At 48.1% G+C, this 20764-nt stretch overlaps 1 protein-coding gene across 2 annotated transcripts in view; it reads right to left on the bottom strand.

Moving 5' to 3' along the window:
* Positions 1–188: 188 nt before the first annotated feature.
* The window catches only part of LOC100121165 (neurotactin), a 31885-nt gene continuing 11309 nt past the window's right edge, over positions 189–20764 (bottom strand). Inside the window, exons 1-5 of one of the 2 annotated variants that reach the window (XM_031927370.1) lie at positions 15932–16102; positions 5813–5998; positions 4310–4526; positions 2927–4097; positions 189–2855 (exon numbers count right to left, since the gene is read on the bottom strand). In XM_031927370.1, coding sequence (XP_031783230.1) covers positions 2471–2855; positions 2927–4097; positions 4310–4526; positions 5813–5998; positions 15932–16087 — 2115 coding nt within the window. In that variant the 5' untranslated portion in view covers positions 16088–16102 and the 3' untranslated portion in view covers positions 189–2470. Of the gene's footprint in view, positions 2856–2926; positions 4098–4309; positions 4527–5812; positions 5999–15931; positions 16103–20764 lie in introns of those variants that run through there. The other variant, XM_001604703.6, reaches the window with a different exon arrangement.

Below are 20764 nucleotides of genomic sequence, written 5' to 3' on the forward strand. Positions count from 1 at the left end.
ATGACCTGTCAAGGATCCTACTCTGACGGTCAATTTACGGGAGAAAAAAGGCGGCAAAATTGTAATCATGTAGTTTTACTAAAAATCGGATAAACATTTTTTTATTCCCACCTTTTTTTCCACATTGACTTTCATGTGAACTCAATTTAGGTATGGTATAGGTATGGGGTACAAAGTGAAAATAGTCATTTATGAGGCTACATTACTTTATTGACAGTATATTAAATACAATAAATCACTTATCGGCGCGACGTATGTATATTATTTAAATTTAATAATTATTTAAAAATTCATTTATATTTAGTAGTGTAGTACTACATAAAATAAAACGCGTGGTCCTTGCTAGTGCCGGGAAAGTTTTTTTTTAACATTTCGTATTTTATTTTTATAATACGCATCTCCACATTTATACTTTTATATCGATACCAAAAAGCAATTGTAAACATACACGTTAACAGTGCACGTGTAAGATCGACAAGTCACTGGAATCATCATTATTATTAAAAACGCATATTTAAAAAAACTTTGCAATCGTGAATCGGATGAGGCGTTAAAGAATAGAGGCAAGACATTTCGCTATACACTTATTACTCTTACGTCGATACATGTAGCAGTTAGTCTATAAAAGACAGTTTCCCGTCATAAATACTAATTTATCACATTGTTGTGAAAGTAATAAATTAAATTTAATCAGCGATGTACGAAGCGATCATGATGATAAAATATAATTAATGATAATGATTGTAATTGTAATGATATTAGTTGTAATATCAATAGTATGAAATAACTGTTAATAATTCATGGTTGTCAATAAGTCTTCGTATTGTGTAGGAATTACGTCTGTGTGATAATCGAGTATGCGTCGACGAGTCGGATCACAGCTGCGGATGAAAGGCGACATGGTACAGAAATTTTGTTCTATACTTTCAAAATAGCATTGTACGCTTTGAATAGTTATCAGTTAACTTACGATGTTAGAATTTGTTAAAAATATTCGAGGTGGACCTCGTGTGTTTAGATTAATCTGATATACTTCAAATACTATTTTTGAGTATTAGTAGTTGTTACAATTGGCAGTCAATTTCATAAACTGCACGTTCTAAAGGCAGTAGTCAGGAGTATTGATTAGTTTTATATGCGTTTCAAAGTCTCATCGCCATACAGTCGAAATACTGGTCGGGTAAGAGTATTGTCAGTCTATTAATTTCCTCGTTTTTCTACAGGATGGATTTACGTATTTATAAAAAATGGCTTACAATTAAAGAATACAAAAAACTTTACGCTTGAATTTTTAGTAAAAATGCTTAAAAAGTCTCTTCCGCAGAGGCGATCCAACGAAAAATTACATTTATGAATATGCAATTCGTTTGAGATATTTCTATAAAAGTGCTTTGATCAAATGAGTCATTTTGTCTTTCATTATATGTGCTAAAGCGTGACAACTTTGAAAACACTAACGAATTACATTCTCATAAATTTAAAAACTAGCTTACGGTTAAAACGAGCACGTGCGACATGTAAACAGCAACGAGAGTTCGCTCTATACGCCCTTTACTGAATCAACGATACTCTCAAAATTGTTTAATCGCAACTGAAATGCTCACACCTTATAAGAATATATATTTATATGCAGTGTCATTCTCATTTTCTCGGTTCCTAAGCTAAGCTTGGTTTAATTTTTTTTTTCACTTTCTTAGCTTCTCTTTGCCACTTCAGCTTTCTTTGCTTCAACACAGCCATATACGTGTAAATCCATATGTAAATTATATACATACAAATGTACACGTATAGGCGCGCTATGAATCACACCTACTATTTTTCCTCGCAATATATTACAATTTGATTCACATTTATACACATACATATTATAATAATTATGCCTTTCGAACCGCATACTTTTTCTATGTCGCATACAAGTGCAATCTGTACACACAGATTTACGTTTATATATGTTTCAGATTCAAGAAGTAAGCTAACTTCTAGTCTTAACAATTTTTTTTCTGCATCATGACGATTGAATGAATCATCGCAATATAATCTCACATTTACGTTATATTATTCACAAAGATGACGATGTTAAACCGAAGCTTATTACTTTCAAGAAAAATATTCAGAAGTGATCTTAAAGTTGACTTATCCCTAGATCAATGTGATGTTGTATGGCATTCGCAACGGAATTGTCGTCGTTGAGTCTCTAGAGTTTTGCTATTCAATTGCTTAAGTAAATAATTAAAACTGCCATCTCAGGAAGCCATCATCAAATCAGTCGCAAGTAACGTCGAAGTGCACTGATTTGCTAACGAACTCCTAAATCGTCAAAGAATGATAAAAAAATGTCAGATTAAATGTAAATCTGCGAATCTCTCAACGTTTTCGAAGACGACGATTTCGAAGTTGGTCGTCGCTTTCTCTATTTATCTGACTCGACAAGATGCTTATTTCTTCACACAAAGAATTAACGAAATGACGCTTAATCCACCCTTCCATTTTGTGGGACGAGATTTGCACTGATCCATTGGTCGCAATGGTCGTAGTTGGTCGCTGGGAGAACATCCTGGTCGATGATGAAGAATCTGTTACTACCACGGACCTCTTCCTTGACCTCTCCGTGCCAGACGAAGTGGTTAAAGAGCTGCTGGATCGCTTGCAAGTGCCTCTTCTGCTCGGGCGTCTTGGCTCGGAAGAAGCCGAGAATGGCAGCGGCATCACTGTCAACGTCGGCAACAACGTTGCGTGGGAACGTCGAGACGTAGAAGTAAACGTCGGCGTTTGAATTGGCCAAAATTTGCAGTGGGCAAACTACGCGAATGTCCGAGATCATGGTGTGCAGTCCTTTGACAGTAGTGTTGTAGTAGCTGTAAAGAAATCCACGATTAGAAACAAAACCAAAATTCAATTTTTAGACTTAGAAAAAATAGAAACTTACGCTAAAGCTTTGTCAACGAGCTCCTTGTTGCTTCCGATAACCGAATCGCTAATGACCTTCCTGATCTGTTGCGGGTCTTCGGTTTTGTTGTAAGAGAAGATGCTTGGCAAATGTCCGGACTGTGCAGTTGTGCCCATCATCACTTTGACCGGCAGCTTGTTCTGCGCGAAGATAGTGTGGGGGTTCTGTTGAACGATGATGTCGTCCTTGACGAGCCACGAGTGTTTCTTGATGTCGGTCTCCTTGACATCGGGTAAGCCTGCATCGTTGGGAGTGTACCAGGAGGAAGGTACAGCCTTCATGATGTCATCGGCATTCTTGGACTTGAGACAAGCGGCATCGTTGCAGTTGATGTTTTTGAGGAAGACCTCGTTCTTCTTCTCGGAATCGTGACGATCTTCGAAGGGGTACATGCCGCTGCTGCTGGAGACCCAGGCGCGAGCGAACAGTCCGTTGGCCTTGCGAGCTCCCAGGAGCGAGGTGACAAGGGTACCTCCGGCGCGGTGTCCCCAGATGGTCACCAAGTTTTTGTCTCCTCCGAAGTGTTCGATGTTCAGCTGCACCCACTGGAGAGCGGTGATGAGGTCGGAAAGACCATAGTTGCCGGAGGTCATGGGGTGAGAGGCGCGGGACAGCGGCTCAACGGCAAGGAATCCAAAGACATCCAGCCTGAAGTTCGGCCTGACGTAGACCACCTCACGGACGCGAGCGAGCTTGCCACTGGGGATCATGATGCCGGGCGAGGGTCCACTGAGGGTGTCAGCGCCGATGAGCACGACGACGGGTAGAGGTCGCTCGTACATCACTTGCGGCGTGTAGACGTCCAGGTAGAGACAGTCCTCGCTGCCATTGAAGGATTGCGAGGGGTTCAAGGGGTTGCGCTGCAAACACACCTGGGAGCCGTTGTGCGCGTGGTAGGTGCCGTTCCAGCAGTGCTCGATCTTGCGGAGCTGCTCCGACGGCTGCCAGCGTCTCTCGTTTACGGGTGGCACGGCGTACGGTATACCGCGGAAGACGTAGGCATCCTCCTCGACCAGGCCCTCGACCAGACCGCAGGAAGTCTGCGTCTGGACCTTGCCGTCCTTGATCGGCTGGGGTACGACGCGCCGGGGTCCAACGCAGGCCACGCAGATGATGATGATCAGGGTGAGAAGGAAGAGCAGCGTCACCCCTGCAAATTCGAGAAGAAAAAAATCGTTACTATACAAGTATGCCCACGAAGCGCGCGCGTCTATCGGATATCGAAAAAGTGCAAGCTGCACCGTTGCAGCCTCCTCAGCACCGCAGCTGACCTACAATCGGACGAGTACATACACAAGCCGCAGAAAAGAATCGAGCTTATCGGGCGAAAAAAATTCAATATACACAGGCTGTGGGGCTTACCGGTGACGATCAGGTTTCTCCTGGCAGCCGAAAGGCAGAGGATAAACGGATGCGGCTTGGTCGGCGGGCCGTCCGCGGCTTCCGCGTCTAGTCGCACGGTCTCCATGCCGTCCTCGCCTACAGCGGCCGCAGCATTATTCTTCTCCTGTGCGGCGTCGTCCAGAGTCTCGGAACTGGCCAGACCAGCGCCGGTCGGTCCCAGCTCAGCGTCGCTCTCCTGCAAATCAACGAGACGTTGGTTAATCCGATCGATCATTATTGACTGATCGATTGATTGATTATACGATTAACAAGGCGTCAGTTTTCGTAACGATATTCGCGGCTGTCTCTCTGCGTGTACCTCGTAGATTAAGCGCCGGCCGATGAAACTGCTGATATAGAGCCTTCCTTTTCCCATAACTTATCTCTCCGCTGCGCTCTCGAGCATTTCCTGCTCTCCTTTCTATCCTTGTATTACAACGCGCGTAATCGGGAATCTACGTCGGCTGCAGAAAACTTCTCGACTTTCCGCGGGATAGAATATTTTACGGTAAGCTCGCGCGGAATTACTCGAGCTGATAGCGCAGGAATAACACTCTCTCGAGCGAACCGCTAAAACGCCGCGCCGTAACAAAGGCGAAGGATCTTTCTAAAAGCAGCTTTGGTCGATTCGGAAATTAACGAACTCCTCGGAAAGTTTGGCAAGTCAGCGAGCGCTCGTTGAACAACGAGGAGGAGGAAGAAGCGACTCGACCGTTGGAAAGACGCGGAAGAACTGGCGGCGTCGTCAGCCCCGCAACTGTACGCGCGCGTCGTCGGGTTGGTTGCGGCGCTGGTGTACGGCGCAGGTGTGTAATCCACACCTGTGCAGAAAAGCGCGACGTCGTCGCCGTACACACGAAAATTATATGCCCGGCTGGTGTCTCTGTATACACCTATACACACTCGAGGGCCGCAGTGTGCAGCTTCGTGTGCCGTATCTCGTGAGCCGACGCGAGGAACTGGAGATAAGGTGTAGCGAAAAAAAAAGAGGGTACACACCTACAGACGTGCCCGAGAGGTCACCGCTAGGGCTTCGCGAGAGAAAGCGAGCTGTTGCTAGCCTGAGCGACGACTAGTATGGTTGTATTCTCTTTTGTTTTTTAATTCTCAGCCACTACTTTTTCACGCGAAACTTGCGCCGGATGCTAATATTGACACGAATCGCGCGAGCGCGGAGTTTAATTAAGAGAAAACACGCGTAATTCGCGAGAGAAAAGCGCCTGCCTCTATATATACGCTTAGTCTTAAATCAAGGAAAATTTATACTCGGCCGCTCGTAAATTCCTTTGATTACCCCCGCGCGCACTGCAGTCGCGCGAATAATAAACGTCCTCCGCGCTCGCGCGAGAGAGCATAATTACGCGCCGGGTGACTTTGATAACAATAACGGCGGCGAATGCTAATTTTATTTTTCCGAGCGAATTATAAAGAGCGGGATAAAAGTTAAAATCTCGGGTATAGGATATAAGATAGAGCGATTACCTTCTTCTTCCTCGAAAAGACGGAGGACAATGGGAGACGGATGGCGTCGAGGATACCCTTGCGTCCCTCTTTGGCCTCCTTCGTGGGGGTGCCACCACCGGCGGCAGCGGCCTTATCGTTCGCCGCTGCGTCTCCCGACTCCTTAGTCTCTGCGTCGCCGGTCTCTATTGGCTTCGTATCCTCCTCCTGAAAGAGAAGAAGAAGAGTGTGTTTATGAAACATTTTGCCTTTTATTCTGCAATTTCAATCTCTCTCACATACATAGATTCGCCACATTCACAATGCCCGACACACCCGCGCGAGTGTATCAACCGTCGGCGGGATTATTCTATATATACGCGTCGTGGGCGCGACAATGAAAATACGAGAGAGAGAGAGAGTCTGCTGGGGCTTTCAAGCGCGCGTCTGCATGATTATCCCTGACCGTCGAGACTTTTCAAGTGCAGGCCTGGCTCTTTCTATTTTCGGCGCAAAGAAACACAGACCGAAAGAGAGAGAGAGAGAGCTGACGGCTCGTCGCCGCTACTTTTTTTCGCATCATTCTCCCTCTCTTGGCAGCGATCCACGGGCTGATACTCGCATTGTTTTTCTTTTTCTCTCCTACTCTCTTTCAATAATACGACGCTGAGCGCTTGTAACGAGATTTACCGGTTCTGCACCCACGCGCTCGATTTATGGCCATTTTATGGGTTCCAGCACACACACACACAAAGAGAGAGACATTGTGCAGAGAGTGTACTTTGACACGCGAGTGCGTGGGTGGCTGCGCACGCTTTGTTTCGGTCAGGCTCGTCTCGACGTACAATTTTGCCTCTGCGCAATTCGCTTTGATAAGCTGCGCGCGATATCGCGCGCCTTCCTCGTATTTCAATGTAAGACACACTTGACCGCAGCGGATACACGACGCGTATCCCACTACTCTGTAACTCGAAACGCCTGTCGATCATCGCGCGGTACACGCGACTATAAGAGCCATTACTCCGATAAGGGGTTCGAGCTTTTTTTTCTCTATGAATGACTACTCTGTGGAGCGTAAGTCTTACTCGAAAAACGGGGAGAGAGACTATGGCTCCTAACGAAAAGCGATTATCGAGCGGTTCCAGGAATCGAGACGCTGCAGCGATGACTCGCCGTCGAATTCTTCGAGACACGACTCGCCCGCGCACTTGAAGAGAGCTGCCTCGACTCTTGAAGATCATCGCGTGTGCGTGTGTGTATAATGGGAAAGGATGCAGGCGCCGATGTAGCACGTGGCTCTATACACGCTGCATCCCTCGACGCTATATTTGGATGACGCCCGTATATGCATATAGGCTTCCCCCCCCCCCCCCCGCCCCGATCAGTCGCGTGTCGCGTTATACGTATAACCCCCTACTCCTGCCGTAGTTTGAATAGAGATTTCTTTTTAATATTCATCCTCGCGCGTGTCGAGGTATTAGTGGGGATTTCCCACGGGACGAGAGACGCGAGGCGCCCGGTTGACTCGATAATATCTCGAACACGAGATAGCGCCGACGATTGAATTTTCGGAGGCGCGAAACTATTCGAGTGCGCGAGCGTGTGCGTGTATGATTTAAAACGGAGAGGATTACCAAGACGAGAAAAGCCGGCTGCTTTCCCATTGTTTTTTCATCCGACTCTGGCATTGTGTTATATACGCGCCGCCGCAGCGGAAGAAACACTCGCGCGTCCCTCTTCCCATGGAGTGCCGTATACACAGCTTTTAATAGAAATCCTTCGTGACGGAGACTCGAAGAAAGTTCTCTTTGTGTTCCGTAAGGGAATCTCCGACACACACAGAGAAAAAAAAACGGGAGAATCGCGGGCGGACTCATCACCCGAAAAATTTTCAATCGAGCGTAGGGAGTATGAATATCGCGTGTGCAGCGAGTTATATGACGCATCATTGATCGCATCGAGAGTAGCTGTTATGCGTGGAGCTGTGGGTGTGGAGAGAGAGTCGACTATGAATCGACAGAGTCACGGCCTAGCAATTTGTCCGCTGATTGTCGTCGAGATACACACACACACACACACGAGTAATTTTCTCTCTCGCTCGCCGGCAGTTATTTATAACACACCGAGCTTTTTCCTCCCTCGAATATTATCACCTATACACGCCACGGCATTAAAAGCTCGTTTTCGCTCGATTCACGAGTCGTAGCATTATAGCATTATAGAGCGAGAGAAATTTATAATACGAAGCCGTTCCAGCGACCGAATTGTAAATTCGCTTCCGCTACAGGTATATATACAGCCCTTTAAAAGCGAGCGCCGCCGAAAAAAAGACCGAGCGCGCTCCACTTCCTCCGCGCGCAGCTCTTCGGCCGTAAACTCTCTCGCGCACACCTGTAGTATAAGCAGCCCCGAATAAAGAAGCCCGAAAAAGAATCGCCCTTCGTATACAGGTACACACATAATGAGAGGCAGAAGCTTAGTCAGTGGCCGTATGCGCATGCTTAATTAGGGGAACCGGCCGAAGAGCCACACCAACGCGCGGCGGGCGCGTTTTTCAACTATATACTCTGTCGCCCGTATACAAGTGCCGGAAGGCGAGGGTGCTGTGTAGAGCAACGTGGAGTAGGAAAAGCACAATTTTCCGCTCTGCCGGACGAATGGAACAACGCTGCTGTGCATACGCGCGATTAAGATTTAGGAGCGATTAGCGCTGTAGCGAGCTTTTTCGCCTCTGATTTTTTACTTTCGACGATTTACAACGTCGATCGTCGACGACGTCTTTTTTTTTTTAAGAACGTTACGAGGGGGGGGGGGAAGCGGAGAGGGAAAAAAATGACAAAACCTCGGCTCGCGCTGCATAATTCCCATTCGGCTTTATCAGCGTGTGGAATGCATAGCACAGGGCCCTGCGCGCCATTGTTTGCAAATTACAGTAAGAACTGTGCGGTATATACACTGTGCAGTGCGCAGAGAGCGTAGTTGGGCCCAAGAGCCGTGGCGAGAGGAAACTCGTTACGCCACTGCTGTTTCCGGTATACGACGAGGCGTCCCGTATATACACTGCGAGAGAGAAAGAGAGAGAAGCCACCGGTTGCGGTTCTCGCTTTTTCACGCGGATATCCGCCGCGATTGATTTTCATCGATCGATCCGCGCGCGACTCTTTTTCCAGAGGAGGTGATCGGTCGCGAGACGGGTTTACACTCTTTGCTATGAGCCGATTGTGTATATTATTGGACAGACAATCGTGTACACGAAGGAGATATTTCGAGATAAGCCGGCGGAGGGCCGATGACACCGCACCAGCACTAATTCGACGCTATAGAATGCAGGCATATATATATATATATATATGCGCATGGATATATAAAGATATATCGATCGCGATGTCGTCGTCGGGAGCAATGCACCGCTTGCTCGAATTATTCAAGGGGCTCGCGCGCGGCGGAGCATCGGATATCCCATCGACCGACCAAATGCGAGCGCTTTTAATAAACTCGATCCGAACTGCAGTCCTCTGCTCTCTCTCTCTCTCTCTCTCTCTCTCTCTCTCTCTCTCTCTCTCTCTCTCTCTCTCTCTCTCTCTCTCTCTCTCCCTCTAAAAATGGGATTGGAGAATTTTGATTATGATCGGCGACGGAGCTCGATATGCCATGGTCTGAATTTTTCATAGGACGTGAGAGCAGACTGATGTCCCTCGGCACAGGAGAATTTTCAATGCGGCTAACCGTAAAATGTTTGATATTTTTTTCATCAGCTACTGCAGCACTCGATGAAAAGGCTTTTGGAATATGTAGGTTGCCGCGCAAAAAATCTTTCTCTTATGGATTAGGCGAATAAAAATAGCGAGCTTCGGTCGCTGGCAAATGGACCGGTTCGCTCGTTGCGATAAAAAGCGCGCGCTTTGTTTTCAAAATCTTTGCAATCTCGTGCACGCGCGTTTTAGGTGAATTCCAGAGACAAAAGCTCGTTTCGACTAAAGCCACTATACACGTCCCAGCGAGTTTGAAAAAGAAAAAACTCGTCGCGGGGCGACGCAATTTTCCCAATTACGGAAAAGAGAAGAAGTTTCCCTTGTCTATATAATACCGAGAGAGAGAGAGAGAGAGAGAGAGAGAGAGAGAGAAAAAAGAGAGACTTCCGGTGTATAGGGTCACACACGCGCACGTGAGGCCCTTTTGCTCCGACTCACGCGAGCCATTGCCTTGCAGACAAATGGCGACGCTTCTCCCTCGTACACGTACGTGTGTGTACGTGCGTGTTGCCGGTCATTACCGAGGGCCACGCCTGTGTGTCTGTTACACGCGCTAGTCTCGTAAGTATACGCACGCAGATATCGCTTGCAATTTCCATTGATTTTTCGAGAGAAATGCGCGAGGGATTCCCCCCGAGGCGAGTAGTTGCTATACGCGTAAACAGTTTTTTCTTTGTCGTTCGCGGCTCATCGTCGTCGCCGTCGTAAAAATTTGCATACTTCGCTGGAAAAAACGCATCGCGATTCTCAAGTGATAATAAAAGTAATCACGCATACGCTCTTTTTCTCTCTCTCTCTTTCTCTAATGACGGGGTAATTTTCATCGCCGCGCGCCGCAATCCGAGGAAGAATAAATCGCAGTTCGGCAAACTTGGCTGATATAACGTGTGTACGAAAACTTCTGTATAATAACAATCTCTCGCTCAGTCGTCCCCCCTCGACAGCACTGGGTAGCTCTAATCCCACTAAAACTTCAACCCTACACCCGCCGCCGCCGCCGCTCTCGAAATGAAATTCTCTCATCGCAAGCGCACGCAGCCGTCCATTGTTTTTTGATACTCATATCCACACACAGTAGGCTACAACGCAACTCACATCACGTCGATATAATATATCCGAGAGTAGAGCTCAAGGCGGCGCCGCGGGAGAAAAATTGTACACATATAACGGCGGGGGGGGGGGGAGAAAGAGCGAATGCAGCCGTCGATGCGCCAACCCCCGAGTAGCAGTAGTAGTAGTCCTACCCCATTGTTCGAACGGCGGCGGCGACGACGACACCCCACACTTTGCAGCAGCTGCGTTAAAGAATCACGAGCTAGTATAGTCCCTGTGCGCTAAACTATACTCCCTCTTTTTCTCTCTCTCTCTCTCTCTCTCTCTCGCTTTCGATGCAACTAACTTGGCTTTTTCGAGCTGCCCGGAGGCGGACACGACTGTGCATTGGAAATTTATTTTCGTGGTTTTACCAGGGGGACACGGATCGATTATCGTTATTATCATTATGTATACTGATGCCTCCTGCGAGCTTTTTCGAATTTCGCGCGTTATTGGATCGTAATTGTTGTTTTCGCGCCGTGAAACGAGAGAGTGTAATAAGTGCGTCCCGGGAAGTTATTGGAAAAGTCATCTCTTCTCTACTCGGCGACGCGAGTTAATTAGAAAGGATGTTATAAAAACACGACGAGGAGAGTTATAATCGCATCAGGGAAAAAAGCCAAATGGACGTCGGATTTTTAATAACTCGTTGGATTGACGGACGTTACACACACCGCAGCTAAAAATCCGATGTATAATCTACGAGGCTCGCGTAGACAACTTTCTCATAATATCATCCCGATATGAGCCGGCTCTCGTTTTTGCAGCCATATTTGCTCCCGAGTAGTGTACTATATTATACGCGTACGGAAACGTTAAAAATCCCGTGGTTTTCCAGACTCTACCTCGCGCCGCTAAAGAATATCACATCAAAGAGAGCAAGGGAGAGAGAGAGAGAGAGAACAAATTGCTTTCCGTTCCATTCCACTTAGCGCTTAAAAGCAAGAAACTCGCGTTATGTACGTGCGTTTATATACGTGGAAGATTGATGAAGAATGGATTGTAGACGCGTCTCTCTCTCTCTCTCTCGTGGAAGAAGGTCGAGAGCGGATAGTGCGCAGTGCAGTTCGACTATATAAAATTGAAAATTGTAGGTCGTTATGGGGCAGCCGAGTGAAAGCAGCCGAAGCCGACAATGTAAGTCGGTCGTGCAGAACTGTATGGACTTTTTTCTCTCTCTCTCTCTCTCGAAAAATTACGCGAGCTGCGCACCTGTGCCGGTCCGAGCGAGTGGCCGGCTCCTTAATCAAAGCGCTAGAGGCCGCGCGGCTATGAAAAATAACTTCATTTATACCGACGAGAGTTTCCCGCAAGATCAAGGTCGGACCGGTGGCTGTTTTCGAGAATAACGACGATTATTCCGCGTAATAAAAGCCAAAGCGCAGTTGCACGTGCGTTTATGCTGATTTTCACACAGTACAGCGAAGCTTGTGTACACACACACACACGAGCGAGAGTTAAAGCCGCGTCTTCTTTAATAAACAGAGAGCAGCTGAGGGCGCCGCGTTTATTTGCCGGCGCTAATATTGGGACGCAGCCGAATGGAAATTCAAATGGCGCGTGAGAGAGAAGAGAGGAGAGTTTATGGGGGCTACTGTATACTACCGCTACTGAAGCACGTAGTATATATAATAGCGTTTTTCCGTTACGTCTGGGTAAACATTGCGCGCGCGCGCAGTTATTTTCCTGGCAAGCGCAGATAAATCCTCTAGTTTTCCAGCGCATTATGGAGATTTAGATGAAGAGACAGAGCGAGGGCTCTCTCTCTCTCTCTCTCTCCTGTAATTTCGTTTTAGAGAACAACTCATGACTTATTCATGACGCGTCACCGCGGCGAGCCGCAGAAGTTACGCCCGCGCCCGATATGTATTATATCCTTAAAACCCGCCAACGAAAAGTTAGCGAAGTAGTTTAAGTATACGCCATTCAATGTGCAATCATTAATTCGCGCAATTAGCGGAGCAGTTCCCCAGCCGCGCGCGGTATTTATATCCGAACGGTAATCGCGAGCGGCAAAAAAAGAATGCCGTGGGCTCTCTCTCTCTCTCTCTCTCTCTCTCTCCTCCGCATAGAAACAGGTGACGGCGTATACAGAGAAAGAGAGAGAGAGAGAGAACCCCCGCTCGCGTTATGTGCTTTAAGGGTGGCGCGTAGGTGTATATACGAAAGGGAAGTTTCTCGGACGCCCTCGGCTCCGAGAGCAATCGATATCATCACCAGCAGAGAGCAAGAGAGAAGGGAGCGACTCTCGCTTTATCTCTCCCTCTCCCCTTTCTTTCTCTCCTTCTTCGCTTGCGGGGAGGGTGGAGAGAAGGCACGTGCGCGCTTCGACGTTGCCGCGGAGGTTTTTGCCGGCGTTTCTCGCGTTGCTGCTGACTTTTTTTTCACCATACATACTGTAGCGCTCGCTTATGTTCTCGTGCATGGGTTTGCTCACAATATTTGAGGCGATTACGCCACAGCGAGCTTCGTTGTTACTCGCGAAGAAATAATAAAGCCCGTATCGCGTGCGGATTATACGCGGATAAGCTCGCTAATTTCTCTCTCCATATCCCTCTTGATACACTTCCCATACGTATAGTTATACTCGGCTGTACGAGGTGAATAACGAAGAGGGTACATAACAACGTTGATATACCCATCGACCGCCGGCCGGCGTTGCCGCGCATGCGGATTTCGCGCCGCCGGCACGTTCCAAGGTAATCCCAAGGTCACACGCGTCACCTCGCACTCTCTCTCTCTCTCTCACTCTCGAAATCTCTCCCCCCGAGCCCGGGCACGTTTTGTCTTGATAATGGGACAAAGGCTGCTGCTGCTGCTACTGCTGCTCTGAGAGCGAAGGGTTGAATCGAATATGTGACTGCAGCAGAGTGAAAAGCCCGGACGACTGCGCAGTCTATTGTGTTCCGCGAATTTAAGGATTATTAGAGTCATGTATAGGGGGGATAGGAGAGAGCCCATGTGTGTGCTTTATTTTTTCGGGGAAGCCACGCGTGCGGAGTTGACGAGGATTTGAATTTTTCATGGCGTGCCCGAATCGATGCGGCGAAAGGTAAAAGGAGTAATAAGTGGCATTATGCGCGCGGCTCGTAAACGCCCTGTAATAAAAATGAAAATATCATTCAGCTTTCTCTCTAACGCTCCGATTTCGCGCACATGCTTCGAGTAAAAAAAATGACTTTGCCCGCACAGCGGCCGCGATCGATCACGCGGGCAAGAAGGAAGAGAGGAGGTTCTCCGCAGCTGAGCCAACACAGAACCGCCGAGAAACAAGAAGCAGAAGAAGAAGAATAATAAGAAGAATTAATAAAGGCAGCAAATACGCAGACGAGCAGCAAACTTTCACTGGCTCTCGCTCGATATATATTATACATGAAAAATCCCGCGCGCGCTACTAATAACGCATCAGCAAGCAGCCTGACTAATCATAAAATTATGGATAAAAACGTGCGCTCTCGCGCGGGGAAAAAAGATTGCCAAGTCGACCGCGGAAAGAGCGGCGCGTATACGAGAGTCGAAAAGTCTTTTCGCGAGAGCGGCGTCGCTGAATTATGCATGAGCTTTAGCAGGGAGAGAGAGAGAGAGAGAGAGAGAGAGAGAGAGAGAGAGAGAGAGAGAGAGAGAAGTCGGAGAGCATACACACGACGTCTCCGTTGAAAACAGGACCGACTCAGCGGCGGCGGTGGCTGCGGAGAAGAGTCGCGGAAGGGCAAAAGAAAGAGGTCGGCGTAGTCTTATACACATCGCGCGGATATAGGCTATCACCGAAATTTCATTAGCGAGTAACGTTATTATCCGGCGCGCGGGGCTGATTGCGCTGTCTCAGCGGCCATTAGATTCACGCTGTATACAATGCTGCAGAGAGACAGAGAGAGAGAGAGAGAGGAACTGGTTTTTTTTTAAGAGAGAGTGAAAAGAAGTGATTTATTTCAGTTTGATTCGATTAAGCCGCCGAGGGATAGATCGGTATCACCGACCGCCGCTACTAACGACATTAAATCGTTGATAATAGAGACGCAGAGAAAGAGAGTTATACACACTCGGTCGAGGGGGAGAGTAGCTACGTGAGTACACTGTATAAATATACGCTGCACAAATGTGGGAATGTGTTTTGACTTTCCAACGAGGGAAGCACACAATCTCGTGTTCGTGACTCCGCGAACGAAGCTGGTGACGCTGCGGCGCATTAGAAAGCCTTTGTACGCTTATTACGCGCCTAATCACGAGGTGTTCGCTCATTTTACGACTGCCTTGTATTTTCCAGCGAGAGAAGAGATTTAACGAGGATGGATGGAGTTCGTGGATATGGTGTCCCGTATGAAGGAAGATTAACGACTGGTGCATTGTGCGAAGGTGACGAATCTGAGCGTTAGTCGTTAGAGAGAGGAGGATAATCAGTATTCGACGATAAAAATTTTACAACATCCGCCGTGTACAGCTCAACTCGCGGCTCGTAAAGAAAGCAGACCGGGCCGGAGAGCGCAAAAAACTAAACGTTTCTCGACGGCTGTAGAATACACACGCCGAACGGTGATTCCGCGCACTTATCTTTTTCTCGCTCTATACTATCGCCAACAACGCAGAAAAGCGAAGTTACTCCTCATCAGATACCAATCGAGCATCGGCGGTGAAAACAAAAATATAGGCACATAACACATAGCGAGTATAGCGTCGATTACTCGCGTCGCCGCGTAACGACTATCTCAAACGTCGCGCATTTCGAAAGGTAATTCTTCGCTGCTGCTGCAAGTCTCTCTTTTTTCTCTCTCGTTTCACGACGAGGCGAACCGCAGAAGCTGCTTCTCCTTTTTTCCCTTTGCAGCAGAGCGTCGGCCGTAAAAATATACACACACACACGGCGGCGAGAGAAATTGCGCATCGTCTCTCTCTCTCTCTCTCTCTCTCTCTCTCTGCAGCGCGCAAACCTGTATGGGTACGAGAAGTGCGCGCAGAGCCACAGTAGCGGCCGATGCAAATATATGACGAGTCGAGAGCGGCACAGTGCACGGCAATAACAACAGGATGTGTCGCCGTCTCTCTGCGGAGCATATACATTGCGGAGAGGAGAAAGAAGCCAACGCGGGAAAATTTGCCGCGGGAGATGTGAATGAGGTTTAACACGACGCGCTTACACCGCAGGAATGTATTTTCTATGCTAGTCTTGCGCTTCGAGAGAGGAGAACACACGGTGTTGCGTAAGAGACATATTTTTCGCCCCGAGTACGACGCGTATAGTTTGAGCAATTTTTGACATTATCGATTATGTATAGGTATACGCAAGCACGCACTTGTCAACAACAACAACAACACTCACGACTAGTCTCGGCGCCTCACCAGTGTACTCGGAGAATCGAAAAAGCCTCTTCTCCCTCGGATATCTGCGCAACAACAAAGCCGCACATCTTCGCCGCGCGCACAACTGGTTCACAACACACACACTCTGATATATAGGTGCGCGCGCACTCGCCATGTGGCGGGGAAGAAAGAGTATAGCGTGCTTATAGTCCCTCTCTCACTCGCGCGCACGCTCGAGGGTTCCGGTTATTCTGGTTCTGGCCTTCGGGTTTCGACCCCCAAAAAAGCGGATCTGCCGGGCAAAAAAAAATCAACAGCAGCACAGCCTGCTGCTGCTGCAACGGGAGACGCGAAAAAAGGGGGGGATCCGGCGCGGCGGCGCTGCAGAAAAAAAGAGCAGCGAGATCGAAAATCGACGAAAATACGAGCAACGGTAGCTGCGAGCTGCCGCCTACTACACACTCATTTAAGTGATATATACGTGCTTCGAGGGGGAGGGCTTCGTATGCCGCCGCTTTTGGGAAAAACGTAACGGGCCGCGGCAGCGGCGGGCTGTAGTCGGAAAAATGAAATTGCTTCGCTTGAAATGTGTCATCGGTGCAGAGAGAGAGAGAGAGAGAGAGAGAGAGAGAGAGAGAGAGAGAGAGAAAATCGCGCGATTTTTTTCCTCCACAGCCGCTCTGTATATTCGGTTACCGCGTGAGCGGCGTTGCGAGAGATGACACGCTCGGCGCGATATATATCACAGAGACTCGCGAGAGGAGAGTACGCGAGGGCTATACCGCACAAAAATACCTCTTTTAATTTCTCTCGCAAACGAGCCGCGACCTCCGAGGTGGGCTGTGTTTAATACGCTGTGTTTCTTTGCCCGTCCGTTAAAATTCAAAGAAGCGCGAGCCTCCCAATAAATTTCTCGCCTCAATGCAATAATAATAATTACGCGCCGCAGCGCAGCCTACACACGGGCATCCAGGTGAGCGTCGGCTAAAAGGAGACTCGCGAATATCCAATGGAAAGTGAGAAAGAGAGAGAGAGAGAGTCTCTCGCGCAATGTAATATGCTAGTGTGTATGTGTGTGAGTGTCTGCGAAACGCGTGCGTATGCGAAGGATTGAAAGACGGACGCGAAGCGCTTTATTAGAGCGAGACGGGCACACAGAGGTGGTGCTGGTGGAGGAGGAAGGAAGGAGCAGTGAATGCTGCAGATGGCACTCGTCTTTTATCTCTCTTTTTCTCAACTCCGCTCTCTCCCTTCGCTCGCGTCATCGCGCATATAGCTTCCTTTTCAGGCTGCTGCTGCTGCGCGCAGGGCTTTGTCGAGACTCAACTCGTGCGCGCGTGTATGTGAGCCGAAAAAAGCACGAGGCTTTGTTGTAATTAAGGAAAGACGCGTGTGTGATGCGCGCGAGATTTTCTCTGTCGGGAAAATTATAATACGCGCTTGTGCATGGGTAGGAAAAACTCGTAGCTTTGATGTAGTGGAGAGATAATTTTCGGAGAGCCGGGAGATGATGGGTTTGGGCTTGAAAAATACGCCGGCGGAGCTAGCTCTCGATTCTTACGATTGTACGCCAGGAATCAAGAGCCGAGAGTCCCAGAGTTGTTCCCGAGTCAAAACAGGCTCTTTCGAGCATAACGAGCCGCATTGTAACTTCCAAGCGTATACCAATCGGCAATTCAACTCTCTCCGCTGTAGCGAAGCCCTCAAACACGAAAACGACATCTGAAAGAAGCCACACGCCCATACTTTTCGAGTACGCGCGCACATATGGATTTACCCCGTGTACGCGCTGAATTGGCCTGCACAGCACAAAGAGGCCAAAATCGATAAACATAACGCAGCGAATGAGCAGTAGCACCTGATCTCTCGTACACCGCTCATTAAGCCCCCCGTAAGTGCTGCAACTCTCGACATTTTTCAAAAGCGAGCGCCATCGCCCGCTTCGATCTACACACGCGCATATAAGAGCGCAAGAATGAAAAAAAGGTGTCCCCTTCCGGTCGACCCTGTATGCGCGCACCTGGTACGAGCATTAGTATATAGGTGTAGGTATACCTATAGGAACGAAAATTTGTCATGACTCGAAATTTCACATAACCGGCCCTCGCACGCTGCGCCCGGGAAACGCTCTGTCCGTCATTAGAATTAAATACATAGGAGAGAAAGAGAGAGAGAGAGAGAGGACCCCTCGAGTGTATACCGGTCTCTCTCTGGAGAACGTAATTTGTGAGCGGGGTCTAGTCATTAATTTTTCTCGTTTTTTTTTTGTTCGTTCGTTGCTCATCATCATCGTTCCTTTATTCCCGGCTTTTTTTGTACGTTACGATCTATTTTCGAATCGTGAAGCGGTAGTGTATGATACCGTTGCCGGCTACTGGCCTCCGGTGCGTGTTTGATTTTCCGGCCAGAGACACAAGTGCATCAGTCGTTGGGGAATATTTACGTACGTTGTGCGAGAGCTGAAATTGTTTATGGTGCGCACTCGAAAATATGTATTAATTACGCGAACATCTCGTTAGCAAATCACAGCGCGTATATTTTGCGAGGCGAAATTCGATAAATTTATACATATACGCGACGTATAGTTGCGGCTGTTTATCAAATATTTATCTTCGATATTAATGCATCGAAAATTAATTACACATGCTGCAGTGCAGCACACACGACAACAAAATTTCCAGCTAATTAATTAACTTCTGTCGCGTTGCGGAAAAATACATACAAGGCAAAACCAATTTTCCCATAACCATAACAAAACGCGCACTTGTTTCGACTCTCCCCGTCGCATTGACGGTGTATAATTCATTAGCCAGAGGGAAAAAAAGCGAGAGCTGTATGTGTAGCACGCACATACGGGCGTGAGAAAATCTCAGCACCTGCAGAGAGGAGCTAACAACCAAAGACTGCCTGAAAATCGAAAAGTATAGGTGTATAGAAAACCTCGACCGCTGTGCTAGCGTAATGGCCCTTACGTGACGGCGCTTCTTCTCTCTCTCTCTCTCTCTCACTCCCAGCGAGAAGAACGAGAGGAGAGAGAAGTTTCGTTTCGTGATAGGAATATAAAGCAACGCCTTTAAACGCGCCCGTGAATGCCCTCGACAATTATACTAATTCCAAGCGAATCAAAGTAGCCGCAACGCGCTATGGCTGGGCCGCAGACATAAAAAAGCGCAATCTTTCACGAGGCGCACGTTTCAGAGCTGTGCTGCTGATGTATATACACACCGCTGCTCTGCCGCCCGCGTGGTAGATTTTTCAGGCGCGCAGGGACGAAAATAGAAACGCTCCTTTATCACGCTATTTATAAGACGTTTATTGTCCGACTTCTTTATTTTCCTCTCCTCGTCGCTGCTGTACACGCTGCTCAGCTCCCGGCGCTCTGGAATGAATTCCGCTGGCTCGGAACGGAAAAAGTTCGCCGCCGCCGCCGAAAGAGAGAGAAAAAAGACTGGTGTGTATGATTCATAGCACACCTTTGTCTCTCGTTGATCGTAACCCCCAATTTCTGCGTGTATAAATCATTCGACGCTCGCTATACGCGGAGAGACCAATAATCATTTGCAAACGACCGCTATGGGGTAATTACGAGAATGTGTCAATGCCTCGAAGTATTAACGCCCACCGCGTCGTGTGTAACGTTTCTTTTCAAACGTATACACGCTGCACTGGTGACCGAATATACATACGTATATGCCGTTTAATGCCGGATACGCACACTAATTCCGTGCGCGCGGACGGAAAATTCTTACGGGGGAAAAATTCGAGTGAGCAGATGGCCCGGCCGCATTAACGACTGTTGGTCGCGCGCTAGAGAGATGAGAAAGAATCTCTGTGTGCCAAATGGGGTTCACACGGGAGGTATGACCCCGCATATACGTGTATACAGAGACACACAGTCGCGCAGGGGGGAAGTCACACTTTGTGTGCGAATGTACCGGTGAATCCCCGAAGAGAATCGATCACGATTCGTTTCGTTTGGCACAAAACTCTGTGCTGTCCATACTGGGGGGGGGGGGGGGACGAGAAGCTTTCCGCTGTTGCTGCTGCGAATATCGGCTCTCCCATACTGTGTACATCACGGAGATCGATCAAAGTGAAAAGCGCTGCCCTTATGCAGTCCGTTTCCGTGTTTCTGTGCGACACCGGCGCAGCCGATATCTCTCTCTCTCTCTCACGAGGCTTTTGTGCCAGAGCCAACGGATATGCGGGTTCGGCGCTTTCCGCCATCCGAGAGCTTTTTGCCTCCCTCGTGTCATCGATACACCGCAGAGAAAAATTCTTAGTTTACAGTGCACTTTTTCGTTATATTGTTGATTTTCCCGAGAGCCGTTCAATGGCAGGGTTAATAGGTTTCCTCGATGATGTGTAAAAAGCAGCCACTCGGTTTTTTGTTAATTACGTCTACTCTAGTGCGGTAATACCCTCCTCGCGATGCAAGCCATTACCGATATTTTTCTCGCCGCAGACCATAGCCAAGCGCTTCACACAAAAAAAAAGCTCGATGAAAAATTAACGAGCTTCGTATAACTCGACTAGCGTCTATCTACATTATTCATGAATGAGAGATGAAAAAAGGAACGTTCCATTGATTAACGATCTCCGAAATTATATTATACACTCCGCTGGCAGACAGCGCGTTCGTTACTCCCGAGAACGGCTCAGTGCATTTTTAACGACTACTTAAAGGGATAGACGCTTTCGCGTTTCGCGGCTATGTGCAACACGGCTCTCGTCTATTTCACTGCATCGTGAAAAATACACACAAGTGGCCTTTATGGTCTCGGCCGCTGCTTATCAAGCCAGAGTATAACCAGCGAGAGAGTGGAATCTCTCGGTTTCTAGGCGCCAGAGC

The sequence above is a fragment of the Nasonia vitripennis genome, chromosome 3 (assembly GCF_009193385.2).
Source record: "Nasonia vitripennis strain AsymCx chromosome 3, Nvit_psr_1.1, whole genome shotgun sequence".
Lineage (NCBI taxonomy): Eukaryota > Metazoa > Arthropoda > Insecta > Hymenoptera > Pteromalidae > Nasonia > Nasonia vitripennis.